Source organism: Ovis canadensis, chromosome 13 (genome assembly GCF_042477335.2).
Source record: "Ovis canadensis isolate MfBH-ARS-UI-01 breed Bighorn chromosome 13, ARS-UI_OviCan_v2, whole genome shotgun sequence".
In the NCBI taxonomy this organism is placed as follows: Eukaryota; Metazoa; Chordata; class Mammalia; order Artiodactyla; family Bovidae; genus Ovis; species Ovis canadensis.
In genome coordinates, this window is record NC_091257.1 from 32,583,950 (window position 1) to 32,599,109 (window position 15,160).

The 15,160-nt window shown below is 44.0% G+C and overlaps 1 protein-coding gene across 3 annotated transcripts in view; it reads right to left on the bottom strand.

Moving 5' to 3' along the window:
* PDSS1 (decaprenyl diphosphate synthase subunit 1) overlaps nucleotides 1-15,160 on the bottom strand; it is a 42,235-nt gene that overhangs the window by 13,791 nt on the left and 13,284 nt on the right. The window contains exons 5-7 of one of the 3 annotated variants that reach the window (XM_069547305.1): nucleotides 4,715-4,856; nucleotides 2,203-2,314; nucleotides 1,979-2,088 (exon numbers count right to left, since the gene is read on the bottom strand). In XM_069547305.1, the coding sequence (XP_069403406.1) occupies nucleotides 1,979-2,088; nucleotides 2,203-2,314; nucleotides 4,715-4,856 (364 nt within the window). Of the gene's footprint in view, nucleotides 1-1,978; nucleotides 2,089-2,202; nucleotides 2,315-4,714; nucleotides 4,939-15,160 lie in introns of all 3 variants that reach the window. The other 2 variants (XM_069547307.1, XM_069547306.1) reach the window with 2 other exon arrangements.

Genomic DNA, 15,160 nt, shown 5'->3' on the forward strand with positions numbered 1-15,160 from the left:
TTTAATACCATTTTCCACTAAACGGTCCTTAGGACAATGAACTGTAAGCCGTGAGGTTTCCATCAAATTGCCATGACATCCTGAACTTCATTATTCCTCTCTAATGATTCTGATGTTTAAATTCTTAGCCCTTCTTTTTGGTGTCTCTAATTTGCTTTGCATCTGTTCTCTTAGAGCCCACGTGTCTGCGTTTTAAATACCAAAATCACATAAAAACAGCAGTTTGGAATATATAACACCTCTGGAACATCTCTCCCCATAGGCACTTATATATAGAAACTTTTATTCAGGGAGCTCACACTAGCATTCTGCTTTATTATTCTAACAGCTCTGGAGCTCAGGAGTAAATCACAAGAAAAGTGGGCAGTTCAGGGCTGATAGCAGCCTGCCTCCTGGTGGACAGCCTGAGACATTTCATTTTTAATGAGGGTCGAGCCCTATTAACTTGCAGGCCCACTTGTACTTGCCCACCTGTGAGGGACGAGGTCCTCTTTATGAACGAATACACGCGCAACCCTGGCTTTGGCTTCCTAAGTGGAGGACAGCGAATGCAGTCCCTCCCCGATGGCGTGGCTCGCCGAGCGCATGCTCCCGTTCTGGCTTCGGGGCAGCAAGGGCTGCTGCCCTGTGGAATGTCCACTCTGCGGACAATGACCCTCAGTGTTTCAGAGCCAGCTGCCCCACTGACGGCTGTGCTTCTCTCTGCAGCCTCAGGCCTGTGAAGATTTCCCCGTCACCTAACACACTAGTGAGCCTGGGCCTCCCGCTTCACGGAGACATTGGCCATCAAGGGTATGATGAGCAATGAAACACCAGTGTTCTTAAGATTAATTAAGATTGAAGGCCACCATTTTAAATCTTTTTTTTTGTTGTTTTAAATTAAGCATTCTCAGGCCTATCCTATTTTTGTCTCTCTTTTTTTAGAAAACCACAGTCACAATTTCTGGGAAATTAAGAAAAAAATGCTCTTTCAATAAAAAGACAAAAATGGCTGAGATTGTGGCCATCGTGTTCTACATAATTCACATTCCTCTGGGTTTCAACTGGGTCTTTTTAGGAAGAAATGTTGTCCTCATTCTTTTTTGGCTCAATTACAATTACACATTTCTTGACACTTTTCCAGACACATTACTGGCAAGGGGCTTTTTCACCTGAGAGGTCTGAGAAAAAGCTCTCTGCAACTGTGATTATGTTACACAGTGTATCACGAACTGACACTTGCCCCTTAGGAGTCTCCCCTTCTTGCTGCTTTAATCACAGGACTCTTACTTGGCCCAGTTTTCTTCCTGTGTGTCTGCTAGGCTGAAAGACGGTCAGATGAATAATTCTAGGCAGAGAACTGTCTCTCATTCATGGGCTAGCACTGAATGATTAAAGACAACATTGATTTTTCAAAAAAGGGAATTATGTGAAGAGTGGAGGGAAGGCCACTGAGAAAGCAATGGGTACAGAAAAGTTATGGTTCAGCCTCAGCTTATACTCAGAAGCAGAAGGGCTTTTTTATTTCCAGATAACTGGGAGGGATTTATTACTCATAGAAGAGGATACAGAACACTGGTATAATCTATTAGTTGGATATTTTCGCCCAGGTCAATATTTAAGAACACAGCATAGCACTTTATAACTTTTTACACGTAAAATGTACAAAACAGTGTGTGGTAACCATGAGGGAGACCATTTATGATTAGTTGTTCAAAATGTTGCACCCATTTGGAAATCAGATTGGGGAATATATTAGAAAGCTTGTTTTGATTCAACTCCTAGGAGGAGAGATGAAAGTTGATGCCTAAACAGCAAAAATGAAAACCATAGCAGAAGTTCTCTGCTGTCTGGGGATGCAATTCTTTTCTCAGTTACTCTTGGGATTTCGGTCACTATTGTAAGATTTTTCCAGTGCAACTTTTTCTATGAGAATTAGCCCAAGAAAGAGCCAGGAGGCTTTTTTTTTTTAACTTGGAAAGAAACAGAACGTACATACTGCTTTACAGCTGTTGGCGATCAGACTTGCAGTCTTCTTGAAAGTCTTTTCAAGGTAGTGCGCAAATCTTTCATTTTCGTTTTCTTTTGACCCGAGCTGAAGAAATTCACCTGCAAAGAAGGAAAGTGGTCAGGTGAGGGGTTTTGTTTTTTGGGCTTTTTTGCGGGGGGAGGGCTGGTAAAATACTAAGAATGAACAAAGAAGAAAAGTCAGAATTAACCTACCACGCACCAAATCTTCAATCACTTGGGTTAAAATAGATATAACAGTTGTATTTCCAACTCGCGCCAGAGCTATTGATGCTGCAGAAAGAATTAAGTCACCAGCAAGGACAGCCTAGAAAAGAAGAAAAACCTTCAGAGAGAAGTGTCCCAGGAGAGAAGTCCAGAATGGGAGGGAGGCAGGGCTCACCCTGGGTCTGTTTTCCCTCTTCCTTGGCGGGATTATTTTACACATCTGGGACCCTGTTTGGAATCTCTGGGCTCTCAGAGATTATCCAGCCGGTCTCTCTAGTTGAGAGCTGAAGAAATGAACGCCTGGAGATGGGAAGTGCCTGACCCCCTGGCTTCATCCTTGGCCACCACAAAATGCATCCCACTGCCTTCATTTAGTTCTGGACCGTTCGTTCTCCCCTCACACTGTGTGGCTGCGCCTCTGCACTTACTGTTTCTTCTGCTCAAAAAGCCCCTCCCCTTCACCTGGCGACTCGTGTGCAGGGTTAGCTCCGGCGGTACCTGCAGGAGGTCCACTGAGACCCCTCGGTCTGACCTGTGAGCACAGCACCCCTTGGGTACTGCTCTCTTCCCACTTTCTTCCTGTTTGCCAAACCCCTAAGGGCACAGACTGTGACTCGCCCAGCTAGTACCTGGCACACACCATGGCCCCACACATGCTTTGCTCAGTGAAAACTAAACCAAGGAACCCGGGCTCCTAGTTCAAAGCCCTCAGTGCACTATTACACAGCCTCTCATTCCAGAACAAAATATGTTTTTCACTGAACACGCATCGATATTTTTTCAATCTTCTTTAGATGATCAGTTAAACCTTTGCACTGTGTTTGCAACTAATTATAAATCATATGATTGAATTATATGCTATAATCAAGTATACTAATTTGCATACTTAAAGACATGCATAAGCGTTAAAGAGTAGTTATAAATGATAGAGTTCATGGAAATTTTAATCCCTAGACTATGCAACATGACCACATTCTCAGTCCTTATTTCACACCGCATGTGGGACCTAAGTTCCTCAGCTAGGCACTGAACCCATGGCCCCTGCAGTGGAAGCGTGGAGTCTTACCTGCTGGACCACCAGAGAAGTTCCAAGTGTTCACTGTCTATTAGTTCTCTGGCATTTAAAAATTAGTGATGTTCAGTTTGTTTACCAACTAAACATCATTTTATACAACATACACTGTATGAGGGATCCTGACATAACTATAAATACACACTGATAAAGTCACTGTACACATCACGACTTACAGGCACACACACATCCGCCTCCACCCTACAGCTCGAGCAGCTGAAGGCTCAGGACCTCCGAGCTCCTGCTTCTTCCCTCTCTCGGCCCTAGGGATCCCCGAGTGCCCAAAGCCAGCACGAGGAGTCCCGCCTGTGGCAAAGGCCATGAGGTTAACTGGCAAAGGCGAGTCGGGCCTTAAGGGAGCCTCGCTGGACCTACTCGTGCTGGCTCCCGGCATCCGAGGCCAAAAGGGAAGCGAAGCTGCCAGACTGGGGATGGCTGTGATGAGGGGTGAAAGGAAAGCAGGGCTAGAGACACAGGCAGGGAAACCAGGGCTCATGGAGGAGGTACTGTGTGAATGGACCTTTACTGCTAACACGCAGTCTTGTCTGAGGGGCAGGGAAGCGGAGGTGGCCCCGGGCAGGGTGGACCAGCCTCGCAGCTGAAAGAGGCGGTGAGGGTAGAAACACGATCTCCCATTTGCACTCAGGAGGCCCCCAACAGCAGAGGCACTCACGAGAGGGGGCCAGGCAGGAGAAAACGCCAACTTGTTCACTTAGCCTCCTCTGCCCAAGCGCTCAAGTAGTAACGGCTCTAGAGCAGGCCCTGAAAATGGACACAGCAAACTGCAGGACATGTCACAGGACACAAAACCTTTTCATCTGAAATTGGTGATAAGAGGCTTACAATTGAAAATGCACACTTGATTATACAACAGAACTGTGTATACTAAAGCAAAACCAGCATGTCAACACAGTAATTAGGGCATTATTTCTTCTCTGAATATGACTGGCAAACGGGTGGGAACCAGGTACTACAGACATGTGAGGGACGGGAAGGAATGGAGAGGGAATATGTGTGTGCGTGTGCTTGTATATTTATAATTTTTTTTTTTAGTTTTATTTACTTGCCCTGACACTCTCACATGTGGTGAAGTAATTCAGGTGAATCTGAGTAATCTGAGCCCGAGTAAAATGTGTGATTCCTCATAAGAGACACTTTTTGGATAACTACAAATATGCTTTCCTTAACCAAATTCCATGTAAAACTGTGATTAAACAGAAATAGTATGTTTATCTTTCTATGGTGTTATCTACAATCAAACATCTGTATATAGATGAAAACTATATACAAGAAACTATTTTGAAAGCTAGAAGACCACATTTGACGAAACACATTTTCATCATTTGAGACAAATCTGAAAAATAAATGCAATCCAAAGAGTGTGGCATTTAATATGAAAGATGAAAAAAACCAAAAAGCCGCACATACCTTCTTTTCACCCCAGATCTTATTAACGGTGTGTTTTCCTCTCCGAGAACTTGCATCGTCAATGACATCATCGTGGACCAGACTGGCAGTATGGATCATTTCTGCAATTAAGGCAATGGCACGCTGGCTTGCTTGCACATTTCTAGTTAACAGAAAGCAATGCTTTTTAACAGAGACGCCGCCTATAACCTCAGCAATCGTCTTGGTAAAAGTGGACATTGGATCTAGGATAAAGAATTTTATTTCTCTAAGAGAAACTGTATAAAAACTTCGGCTTCCCTACACAGCCAATTCTATCATTTGGAGAACATTTAAAAACACAGGAGATACTGTGAATCAAGATTATGCTTTCGGGACACCACACTGAGAAGAAGAATTTGTATAATGAACAACAAAAGAAGGATAAACAGCTTATAAGTCTGGGCATTGGACTGATAACAATTGTCTTTATGTCTTGTAACAGTGGTCTTGGTCAGTTGATCAAGTTTACAATTAGATTACAACTAAATTTCAGGAGTTGATGGGGAAGATAGGCGAAAAGCAATCTAGAGAATCGTGTGTTAAACCACCACCAATCACTGTTCAAACCTCTTAATACCGTCTTACACGTTCAGTATGGAGAAGGCGATGGCACCCCCACTCCAGGATTCTTGCCTGGAGAATCCCATGGACAGAGGAGCCTGGAAGGCTACATTCCACACAGTTGCAAGAGTCGGACACGACTTAGTGACTAAACCACCACCACCACGTGTAGCACGAAGACCTCCATAACCAAGATAGCTGGAATTCACAATTCCACTTGGCTACTGACACTGGTTATTAATATGAATCGATAATTCATTCATACTGGAGTATGGGTTCCAATTCATGTTTAACCTGTGCATTTGAAATTTAAACTTTCATTTCCCATATTTAACACAAAATACAGGAAAAGCACTCCAAGAAGATACATGGATATGAGTTCTACGGCTAAAAGGGGACTTCGATTTCTTTTTAATCATGATTATTGTCACCGTCAATCTTCTAGGGAAATTTAAAAAAACCGAATTTTAAGAAAATCAAACTGGGAAAATAACCAACTGAATTTTCTGAACCTAAAAACAGAAGCCTGGATCAAACACATGTTAACCAAATGTTTCACTTATTCCTCTGGCTTACTTTTCAAATATCACATTCTCGCAGGAGAAAAGTGAAGGGGATCCTGAAATGTGATGTTTTCTTTAAAAATCTAACCTGAAAATATGCAAAAGCCAGTGCTCCTTCTAATGCCTCAGTTCTAGCAGAAAGCCATGAAAAATGATGTATAGCTACAGTACAGATGCTGGAATTTAACTACTAAATCAGCCTGAAGACTATCTTCCCATTTTGCTTTAAATATAATTTTAAAATATAGTGCTGGGAGGGGGGTTCATGTTTGGGAACACATGTAAGAATTAAAGATTTTAAAATTAAAAAAATAAAAAAACTAATAAAAAATAAATAAAAATAAAAATGCAATATATATATATATATATATATATATATATATATATATATATAGTGCTTTGTCAGCAACTCTTACCTAAGATTTTTAGAACTAAACCTCAGAACCTTCCAAGTGCTTTTAGCTTGGAAATAAACTGTAAAGTGCTGCTTATTATTTATTAATGTCACAATTATAACTGTTCCAAATACTTCTGGATCACAGCCTCCTTCATAGTAGGGAGGGACAAATGATCTGGTAAGACCACTTTAGTGAGTGAGAAAATGGAGCTTCAGAGGGCTTCCAGGAGCTTGCTCCAAATCTCTCAGTGAGATACTCACAGACCCTACAGGAAGAAGCTTGGACCGTAAATATTTTCCAGGTACATTTACTGGATCCTATCTTTTTTTGAGTTGAATGCACAAGAAAAGATGTAGACTTTTACAGTCATTTTTTTAAAGAGACTTTTTTTTAAAGAATATTTTCTCAATGAATTTCAGTCTGATGAAACATATACTTGCTATTGGTTAATAGCAGACTCACCTTCAAACAACTGGGAGACGTCATCTAGCCTCTCAGGCACCACTGCCATTATCACAGCAGCAGGCAAGGGCCCTGCTGCGAAACTGCAGCAGCGTGGCAGTGCTCAGTGAGACAGTGGGGCGTTTTTTTTTTTAACTTTAAGACATTAAAATACAAAGATTTCTTGAAATATTTTGAAATTGCATAGACTCTTCATGTCTGTAAAAATGCCGTTTTGTATGCCTAAATTGATGAAACCAGGATTCCTGCTTAGAATATTCTGTGGCATCATGACACAGCCCCTACGTAGGATAAGCACCACCTTTTCGACGCATCCTCATTTTATCTGATATACTTTTTCCTGCAAACTCAGGCTTTCACGTGTGTGAGATTCTATCTGGAAAATGCTGCCACTGCATACCCAAGCACAGCATAACGGTCTGGAAGCCAAATCTACAGATTCCGGAAACAACGCACACTGTGTGAAGACGACATCCTCCAAGCACTGAACTGAATCACACCTTCAAAAAATGGGCACCGTTTCTACTTCCCGCTGTGAAAGAGCGGCCACACTCTCCCAGCTCCTGGGAGAGGTGCTAGGAAAAACCAGCCAGGCAAGACAGCAGGGGAAAGGAGGCCCCGAACCTCAGAAAGCAGAGGTTCTTGTCCCCTGCACTTCACACCTGCAAGAGCGAGCGATGACTCAGCCAGCCCCTCACCACCATCAGGGGTTTCCCCCTCATCAGATTCATTATTATTAGAATGAAGAATTAGAAGCACAGACAGAATAGATGGAGTAATATAATGACCCCTCCACATACCTTTCACCAAGCTGACGTGTGACTGAAATAAAACACTTTTTCCTCCCATTCATGCTGATATATAATGCCAAGTCTTTAAATGACGAGCAAACCCCGAGAGTGAGAAAGCTGTCTCCAAAGAGAAAATCAAACCTTGTCAGTGGATTACCCTGACTTCCAACAAATGAAGGAGGCAGACAAATTTAAACAGTAAATGCAGTTTTCCCTTTAACAGGGACAGAGGCACAGCTATCCCTAAAACTACAGGGACTATATAAAGACCAGAGAGTTCTCAGGTGGGTTACAGGAGGCTCTACTTCTAAATATCACACTATGTTCTTCTGTTTATCTCTTCTGATAATTCTAAAGAGAAGCGTTTCACTTTGCTTGTTAGCACTAGCTTACTATTCCTTAAATCTCATCTCTGGCCCACCTCGTCAAAAACCAGTTTTCTTGAAAATGCAGACCAACAGTTCCTCAGACACAGCAATTGGGATCTCTCATGATGGGGCTCAGGAACTGGGATTCTGAAGTGGCAGGCCCACTGTCTGACGCACAGAGTCAGGGAAATGCTGATCTATGAGTGGGGGGCATTCACCTGCCTTACTCAAGCCCCAAAAGGAAGCGGCTCCTGAGGAGTTTGACAGAAGGGTGGTCTCTGCTGCCCCCCTGTGGCCAAGCCTCTAAACTGCAGGCATGAGAAGTTTCTCTGGCCTGAAAAATGACCAGGACTTGGCGGCTCAGTTCGATCAAGGTCTTGCGCCAACTTCTCTCCAAGTCTCTTCACAGCTTGCAGGCAGGCAGTGTCCCCTGCTCTGAAGGGCGCAGTCACAGGAGGGTGACCTCTCCTCTGACACTCCTCGTCATCTCGAGTTTTAAAGGATAGGAATGTTCCAATCCATGAACATGGTATATTTCTCCATCTATTAGTGTCCTCTTTGATTTCTTTCATCAGTGTTTTATAGCATGTTCATGGATTGGAAGAATCAATATAGTGAAAATGAGTATACTACCCAAAGCAATTTACAAATTCAATGCAATCCCTATCAAGCTACCAGCCACATTTTTCACAGAACTAGAACAAATAATTTCAAGATTTGTATGGAAATACAAAAAACCTCGAATAGCCAAAGCAATCTTGAGAAAGAAGAATGGAACTGGAGGAATCAACTTGCCTGACTTCAGGCTCTACTACAAAGCCACAGTCATCAAGACAGTATGGTACTGGCACAAAGACAGACATATAGATCAATGGAACAAAATAGAAAGCCCAGAGATAAATCCACACACATATGGACACCTTATCTTTGACAAAGGAGGCAAGAATATACAATGGAGTAAAGACAATCTCTTTAACAAGTGGTGCTGGGAAAACTGGTCAACCACTTGTAAAAGAATGAAACTAGATCACTTTCTAACACCGCACACAAAAATAAACTCAAAATGGATTAAAGATCTAAATGTAAGATCAGAAACTATAAAACTCCTAGAGGAGAACATAGGCAAAACACTCTCAGACATAAATCACAGCAGGATCCTCTATGACCCACCTCCCAGAATTCTGGAAATAAAAGCAAAAATAAACAAATGGGATCTAATTAAAATTAAAAGCTTCTGCACAACAAAGGAAACTATAAGCAAGGTGAAAAGACAGCCTTCTGAATGGGAGAAAATAATAGCAAATGAAGCAACTGACAAACAACTAATCTCAAAAATATACAAGCAACTTATGCAGCTCAATTCCAGAAAAATAAACGACCCAATCAAAAAATGGGCCAAAGAACTAAATAGACATTTCTCCAAAGAAGACATACGGATGGCTAACAAACACATGAAAAGATGCTCAACATCACTCATTATTAGAGAAATGCAAATCAAAACCACAATGAGGTACCAACTTCACACCAGTCAGAATGTCTGCGATCCAAAAATCTGCAAGCAATAAATGCTGGAGAGGGTGTGGAGAAAAGGGAACCCTCCTACACTGTTGGTGGGAATGCAAACTAGTACAGCCACTATGGAGAACGGTGTGGAGATTCCTTAAAAAATTGCAAATAGAACTACCTTATGACCCAGCAATCCCACTTCTGGGCATACACACCGAGGAAACCAGAATTGAAAGAGACACATGTACCCCAATGTTCATCGCAGCACTGTTTATAATAGCCAGGACATGGAAACAACCTAGATGTCCATCAGCAGATGAATGGATAAGAAAGCTGTGGTACATATACACAATGGAGTATTACTCAGCTGTTAAAAAGAATTCATTTGAATCAGTTCTGATGAGATGGATGAAACTGGAGCCGATTATACAGAGTGAAGTAAGCCAGAAAGAAAAACACCAATACAGTATACTAACACATATATATGGAATTTAGGAAGATGGCAATGACGACCCTGTATGCAAGACAGGGAAAGAGACACAGATGTGTATAACGGACTTTTGGACTCAGAGGGAGAGGGAGAGGGTGGGATGATTTGGGAGAATGACATTCTAACATGTTACTATCATGTGAATTGAATCGCCAGTCTATGTCTGACGCAGGATGCAGCATGCTTGGGGCTGGTGCAAGGGGATGACCCAGAAAGTTGTTATGGGGAGGGAGGTGGGAGGGGGGTTCATGTTTGGGAATGCATGTAAGAATTAAAGATTTTAAAATTTAAAAAATAAAAAACTAAAATTAAAAAAAAAAAAATAAAGGATAGGAATGGACACTATCGGTTTGGTACTGAAGAAATTCCCTATTTTAAAGGCAAACGAAGTCTGTCTCTTTAAGTTCTTCGGGATGTGACCTGTTACCTGATGAAGGTATATACAGCCAAGTTTTCAGTACACTGAACAATATATCCACACAGCCAGATTCTATCTTATCTGCCACTGAGCTGAGTGGGCCCCAGAACGACCGACACCGTGGAAAGCGTCCTGCTTTCCTGCTGGGCCTGCGCTGCCAGCCCTGGTGCATCCCAAAGAGGCACCTCCAGAGGGAGGGAGAAGCCCGCCGGGCACACTGCCCACATGGACAGGACACGATGCAAGCAACGGCGTTTGTACTAGTTTCCTGCGGCTCTGTGACAGGTCACCACAAACGTGCTGGTTTAAACTGACAGAAATTCTCCCACCGTTCTGGAGACCACAAGTCCAGAAACCATTCCCCTGAACTGAATCCAAGGTGTTGGCAAGGCTGGGCTCCCTGCAGCGCCTCAAGGGCAGGGTCCTCTCCTCACTCCTTCCAGTTCTGCTGGCTGCTGGTGACCTTTGCTTGTGGCCACAAGCTGGAAGGCGCCCCCTTCAAGCCCCTCTGTTTCATCTTCACATGCCCTTCTCCTGTGTGAGGCAATCTCCTCTGCCCCCCTCTTTAGGGCTGCCAGTGACTGCATCTGGGGCCCATCAGAAAACCCAGGATGACACCTCCATTTCACAATCCTTAGCTGAAGGCACACCTACAAAGACCATTTTCTTGCCACAAAACGCAACACTTTATAGGTCCCAAGGATTAGGACGTGGGTGCCTCTTGCAGAGCCATTTTTTTAGCTTAACACAGCTCCTTGCTTTTGCCAGCCTTTTCTGTTGATGCTCAAATTTCTCCTTTTCAGTGCTCTCATTCCTAAAATTACTTGATTTTACTGCTTCTGTCTAAAAGCTTGCTTTTCCACATTATTGATACAACCTTGAAGTGTCTCCCCATCTACAGCGGCACGCAGGGTTCAGGTTGAACTTGGGGTGAGGGGGCCACGGAAGGGGTTCCTCACCATCTCTCACTCGCTGCATCTCATTCTCTATCCCGGTTTCTTGGCCTTGGTCTCTGGCCCCTGCAATCTGCTCTTTCGCTGTACTGGGGACACTACTGGCATGAACGTCAGAGGTGCCCTCCATCCGACGTTTATGATGCCTGCGAGCTCTGATTCGCCTTGCGGGTCACCATCCTTGGTCACTGGCCACTCACCTCTGAAAACTCAAACAAGCGCACCAGACTAGTGTGAAGACTGTCTTTCTTTGAAGGGAATGGCGGTTTTAAGCTGAACACTACAGTCATAAATCCATTAACAGTTTTAATATCAGGAGAAAATAACTGACATCCAAGAGCAGCAGCTCTTGACTATTTCAGATCTATCTCCAGATAAAAATAGATGCCTGCAGAGCTGCCTTGTAAATGATGCAGGGTGCATGCTATTGGTTGTTTTCTTGCCTCTGAAGCACTGCATTTAGAACCCATAGACATGTGGAGAGTGACCCCCATGGTGCTATCTCAGACCTGCAGCTTGTCCATGGTGGCTTTCTCCACAGGACCCACGGTGACATTGAATGATGCAGTACTTGGGTTTTGCAAACTGGACCCAGCTGATCAAAGTGCAGAAGGTGACTCCTTCAGTGATGGACTCAGCCATCCCCGGGGGCCAGGAGCCTGAAGAGCAAGCCCTACAGTCGTCCTGATCTCAGTGATGTTCCTTTAGGTTGGAGCTTCACCTCACCCATGAAATGGACAACCCTCTGGTTACTAAGGCCTTCTCTACCTCAGTAGGCGTCCTCTGTTACAGACTTTACTTGTAGATCCATGTTAATAATGAGTATGGACACATCAAAAGTGCCATCTCCTGGCTTAAAGACAAAAACATTTCCTGGGGCACCAAACTTCCTAACCCACAAAGAGCCACAGCAGTACCTGGCTCACTGACTCAAAACACACACGTTCTAGACCAGGAATGGATCTAGAATCTCTAGCGCCCTGACCCTAGGAATCATTCAAGCGAGCTGGTGCTGTGACGACCATTTTGTCACAGCTTTCCTACAGTAAGCTTTTGTAATTTCCTTTGCTGTCATGAGAATCACAAGTTACTTCCACTGAATTTAAGACTTTTTTCACATTTGGAAGCTTGACCTGTTAACTAATGTGAAGACTGCATTATTTAAAAAAAAAACAACAAAAACACATCATACGATCTATCTAATCAAATGTCTGGCTTTGCAAAGTGCACTAACAGGATTCAGGGGCACTTGACTGCCTGTACAGTCAAAATCAGTAGATCCGTGCCCAGCGTAACTGGAGTAGGCCTGTTATCTCAGTCACTGGTACTGATATCCACTCTCCAGGGCTGGAAGATTTCCACAAGAAATAGGTGATGTCAACACCAATGGTAAAACAGGTACCTTTAAGGAGGTCTCTAAACAGGACAGGTCTGGCTCATTGGAGAAGAGACAGTAATCGTGCTACGGTCGGTAAGCAGAGCATTTCACAGAAATCTTTCTTACAGAGCTCGTTTTTCAACTGGATTCTCTGATAAAGTGAGCTCTGACTCACAGGTAGCTACCTGGGTTTTGCTGAACCCTTCTGAGGGCACGGTGCTCCAGGAAGCAGACTCTCAGGTTCAGAGCACAGGATGTCTGCTCAGGACCCCTGGGATGAACAGGTGAGGTTGGGGAGGGGTTTCTGCGAGGTAGGCCTGTCCGAAGCTGCTGCCATTTCACCATGCGTCCCGGCGCTAGAATGGCCCTTCATGTACCAGTCCCTGGATGTGGACAGGCTCAGGTGAGAGGACTCTGGGCTGCTGGGACAGCCCTCGAGGAGCCTGAGAAGCAAAGGCTTTCCACCAGCAACACTGGTCCAGCAGCATGGCCAGAAGGTCCTTCATTTAAGGCGAGCTCTGGGCACGTGGCTCGGAATCCACAACTCTGCGTTCTGGACTCTCAAGTCTCATTATCTGCTATGTGCATCCCGCTTTACCTGGCTAGGTGCTGTGGTTACCAGGATACACAGAAGAAAACTGGAGACTAAGTCTTAAGCTTCTGGGGCCATATCACCCTTTGACAATACAAGCCATGTACACCTTTCCCTTAGAAGAGGTTTATATTTAGAAAAGGCAGAGGAACCAGAGATCAAATTGCCAACATCTGCTGGATCACAGAAAAACATCTACTTCTGCTTTGTTGACTACGCCAAAGCCTCTGACTGTATGGATCACAACAAATGGTGGAAAATTCTTCAACAGATGGGAATACCAGACCATCTGACCTGCCTGAGAAATCTGTATGCAGGTCAAGAAGCAACAGTTAGAACTGGACCTGGAACTTTCCCAATATGGAACTGGTTCCATATTGGGAAAGGAGTACGTCAAGGAGAACGTCACCCTGTTTAACTTATGTGCAGAGTACATCACGCAAAATGCTGGGTTGGTTGATGCACAAGCTGGATTCAAGATTGGAGGCAGAAATATCAATAACCTCAGATATGCAGATGACACCACCCTTATGGCAGAAAGTGAAGAACTAAAGAGCCTCTTGATGAAGGTGAAAGAGGAGAGTGAAAAAGCTGGCTTGAAACTCAACATTCAAAAAATGATTATCATGGCATCCGATCTTTTCACTTCATGGCAATAGATGGGGAAACAGTGGAAACAGTGACAGACTTTATTTTCTTGGGCTCCATAATCACTGCAGATGGTGACTGCAGCTATGAAATTAAAAGACACTTGCTCCTTGGAAGAAAAGCTATGGTCAACCTAGACAGCATATTAAAAAGTAGAGACATTACTTTGCCGACAAAGGTCCATCTAGTCAAAGCTATGATTTTTCCAGTAGTCATGTATGGATGTGAGAGTCAGACCATAAAGAAAGCTGAACACCGAAGAATTGATGCTTTTGAACTGTGGTTTTGGAGAAGACTCTTGAGAGTTCCTTGGACTGCAAGGAGATCAAACCAGTCTATCCTAAAGGAAATCAGTTCTGAATATTCTTTGGAAGGACTGACGCTGAAGTTGAAGCTCCAATACTTTGGCCACGTGACGCAAAGAACTGACTCCTTGGAAAAGACCACGATGCTGGGAAAGACTGACGGCAGGAGGAAAAGGGGACGACAGAGGATGAAATGGTTGGATGGCATCACTGACTCGATGGACATGAGTTTGAGCAGGCTCCAGGAGTTGGTGATGGACATGGAGGCCTGGCGTGCTGCAGTCCAAGGGGTCACAAACAGTGGGACACAACTGAGCAACTGAACTGAACTGATACCTTTCCCTAGAAAAATGGAAAGGTACAAACAATTTTGCTTACGATTCCAAGGGGCTCACAGACCACCCCCCACAACTTCCATGGACCTCAGATTAAGAATTCCCAATAATCTAGTAGGGAACATATAATGGACAAGTGAAAAAGCTTAATGAAGAAAAAAAGGAAAGCAATAGAAGGTAGTTTTCCCCCCTATTTCTTAAGGTTTGTGTTCTGTTTTCTAAAGTCCCCTGCAGGACTACCCTTAACTTATTTAATAGACAGAAGCAGGATGAAGATGTCTGACAAGCCCGAGAGAAGCCACTCAACTTCGACTGTCAAGTGATGAAGCAATCCTGCCGACTCTGACAAGGAGGTAGTTCAAGAGGTGAACAGGTTCTTGGGCCCCCGCTGCAAACAGGCCTGTGGGGCCCCGCCTGGGACCTTCAGCCACCTTTGCTCACACTGTTCTCATAAACCTCTTACAGCAAAACCACAGATGGCCCCTGCTCTCCAGAAGCTCTCCCCCTGCTCCCTACCCGCTCCTGCTTTAAGCGGGAAGACACCCGGTCCATTAAGTGCCTGATCCACAAGGGTCCTTAGCAAGTGAGTATTCCTAAGAAGTTGGGGCTCAAAGAGTAATCGTGCTAGGCTACTGTGCCACCAGAATGCACACCAGT